Source organism: Terrapene carolina, unplaced genomic scaffold (assembly GCF_002925995.2).
Source record: "Terrapene carolina triunguis isolate 2854851 unplaced genomic scaffold, T_m_triunguis-2.0 Scaffold10167, whole genome shotgun sequence".
Classification (NCBI taxonomy): Eukaryota; Metazoa; Chordata; order Testudines; family Emydidae; genus Terrapene; species Terrapene triunguis.
This window is the reverse complement of record NW_020674518.1, coordinates 1,073-3,830: the sequence shown is the minus strand read 5'-3', so window position 1 is coordinate 3,830 and position 2,758 is coordinate 1,073. Positions and strand designations below refer to the sequence as shown.

The following is a 2,758-nucleotide window of genomic DNA, read 5'->3' as shown; positions in this document are numbered from 1 at the left end:
ACTTGCTGTACCCAAACAAAAAGTGAGAACTCAGTTTTTCTCCGACACTGTTCATAGAAAAAGATATTAAGGGACAGTATATAGTAATAGGCTAGATTTGCATGAGTCTGTCCTCCCACAGTATGTACGTATATCACTGCATTCTACTGGAGGGGCGTATCTTTTGAGGGCTGCAGCCACCACAGAATGATTTAGGAATGGGGGGGGAAGGAAAACTTCTGCTACTGCTTCCAGTTCCTCCCCTCCAGTTCCATCTTATCTCCTCCATGGCAGCAGCCACACTTACATTCCAGGCTTGTAATGCATATATTAGCCTCAAGAGTCAGAGGATACAACAGAGATATTTAACCATTTGTAAGCCTGACCCATGCCAGGTGACTAAGGACAGGAATGAAATACAAGCCTCTTACCAGCACAGCAGTATGTCACAACCCTACCAATCCATGTATCCTTCAGGAGTAGCAGCTAGTGCTCTATTACCTTTCATTAAAGATTTTGAGTTATTTTAGTTCATCCCACTGCTAGAGGCTAGAACAGAGGCAAACGTGTTACTGAAGGCATTGTAGGGGAAAACGCCAGGTGCTATGAAGTACTGAGTCAGAGACAGTACGCTGTCTGATGCTGCCCTCTAGGCTGGCCTCACACAGAGGAGAAGGGATTACTCCTACATAGGTTTCAGAGTAGCAGCTGTGTTAGTCTGTATCCGCAAAAAGAACAGGAGTACTTGTGGCACCTTAGAGACTAACAAATTTATTAGAGCATAAGCTTTCGTGGGCTACAACCCACTTCTCTAAGGTGCCACAAGTACTCCTGTTCTTCCTACATAGGTGCGCTCCATTAGCTCAAGTGGTAGAGGACTGTGTCTCTACAGCTGAAGTAGCATGGTCCCAGTCCCAGCAATCTGGGGATACGAGAGATTTATAAAGCAATTGTGTCAGTTGTCAGCCCCTCATGAACTTGTTACAGAGGGAGATGTGGGTGTGCTTTCTGGAAGGGTGCCTGAGATCTCCACACACAGGCAGAGTTGTAGGTTCTCATACTGTTCCCACCACTTCAGTATCCATGCCCCTTGTAAATCTGCCCAAAGTCCAGGTCCCATAAGAGGCCAAGGTCAAGCCAAGAAAAAGCACAATGCTTATTAAACAACAGTGTTATCTAAAATTGAGATTGTAAATATACAAGTCAGGAACAATCAAAGTTATGATTTCCAAATAAAACAGTCATTTGAATGCAAAAACATGGAGATAAATGCAGCATATGCACATTCCACACTGCAGAGAGCTGGCGTTTTAAACCCGACAGTGTTAAAAACAGAATGGATTGGAATGCCACGTGTCATGCAGACAGCAAAGGGAGTTGAGCCGATATCACCCAGTTTCCAATAACTAGAAGGGCCAATCACCAGAAATCAAAGGACCGGAGCAAAAGAGCAAAAACTGATCTTTACCCAGTGACATCAACGTCTCATAGTTGCTTTTCATCACATTCTTGTAAAGTTCCTTCTGCCATTCGTCTAAATTCCCCCACTCTTGCTCATTGAAATAGACGGAGATGTCATCAAATGTTACTGGCACCTGCAATCACAAATGCCACACATTCAGCACCTGCTGTTGTGATCACATTCTGAGGCTTGCTTCCTTTTATCTTCCATTAAAAAGACTTCCCTCACTTTTGTTTCCTGTGAAATAAAGTACTAAACATATTTAATTGTGAACTAGCACAACACAAGCAGCCAGATCAGTTCCCTTCTTCTAAGCCATTTTATTAATGGTGAATTAAAGGGCGAATATACCAAGTTCTGGGGGGGAAAAAACCCACTTCAATAGTTCATGGCCAGGCTTTGTATCTACTCTTCATCATTAGCTGGGATATCATTACCTTGGGAACTTCCCCCTTAGTCCCTGGGGGGAGCCTCAGGACCCAGAAGTTCCTGTTCTTCAGCAGGTTCTCCATGTTCTCCAGCCTCCTCTGCAGCAGCCCGTACTCCTGGATCAGAGTTCCCAGCGCGGCCCACTTACTCTCCAGCTGGTTCCCAAACTCCACCACCGTTCTCTCACAGCCTATTAGTTTCTTCTCAGTCATGCCTGTTCTCCCTTCCAGATTCAGCAAACACGCAGCATGAGAATCAACCCTCCTCTCCATGTCTTGAACAGCAGCCACAACACTCAGGGAAATCTCTGCACTCTGCAGTTGCGTCTCTCTCAGCAAAGTTTGTTTGAGGCCGGTGGGGGGATGCAAAAGTGTCAGGTGCTGGGATTCTAGGTCCCATTTTGGAGCCTGTTAGCAAGGACAGAAATTGAAAGTGGGGCATGTGACACTGATACATCTGGCAGTCTCCTTTCCCCATCTCGTCAAATGTTCGTCTAGCACCCCAGCACAATGCAGCTCCAACTGTAATGAGGGTACTAGGGTTTTACTGTAATTTAAATAAAAATAATATGGAAATGAGAGTCAGGCTACCTTCTTTCCCAATCATGTACTACTGCCAGTAATAAGTGTTCAGCAGAGCAACTTTTACCCTTATGGCTATTTTGGCTTTAAATTATGCCCTCTTTGACACACCTATAACCCCCACTGCCTTCAGCAGGTTTTCACAGGTGTGAATGAATGAAACATAAACAAGTCTGTTATTGACATACAAGAAACAGAATCCAGCGAGCTGCGCTGGCTGAGAGGAGCAAAAAGCACTAACCACTTATTTTTGTCCTTTGAACACGCAGCTGTAGTTTTGAGCAGCTCCCTGGAGTATGACGGTGCA

The 2,758-nt window shown here is 44.9% G+C and overlaps 1 protein-coding gene across 1 annotated transcript in view; it reads right to left on the bottom strand.

Moving 5' to 3' along the window:
• Window positions 1–2,277, bottom strand: part of LOC112108324 (protein ZNF783-like) — a gene marked incomplete at both ends in the record, with an annotated part of 2,450 nt that extends 173 nt beyond the window's left edge. Inside the window, 2 exons of the mRNA XM_026661550.1 lie at window positions 1,448–1,574; window positions 1,879–2,277. Coding sequence (XP_026517335.1) covers window positions 1,448–1,574; window positions 1,879–2,277 — 526 coding nt within the window. The remainder of the gene's footprint in view (window positions 1–1,447; window positions 1,575–1,878) is intronic.
• Between the last annotated feature and the right edge of the window lie 481 nt (window positions 2,278–2,758).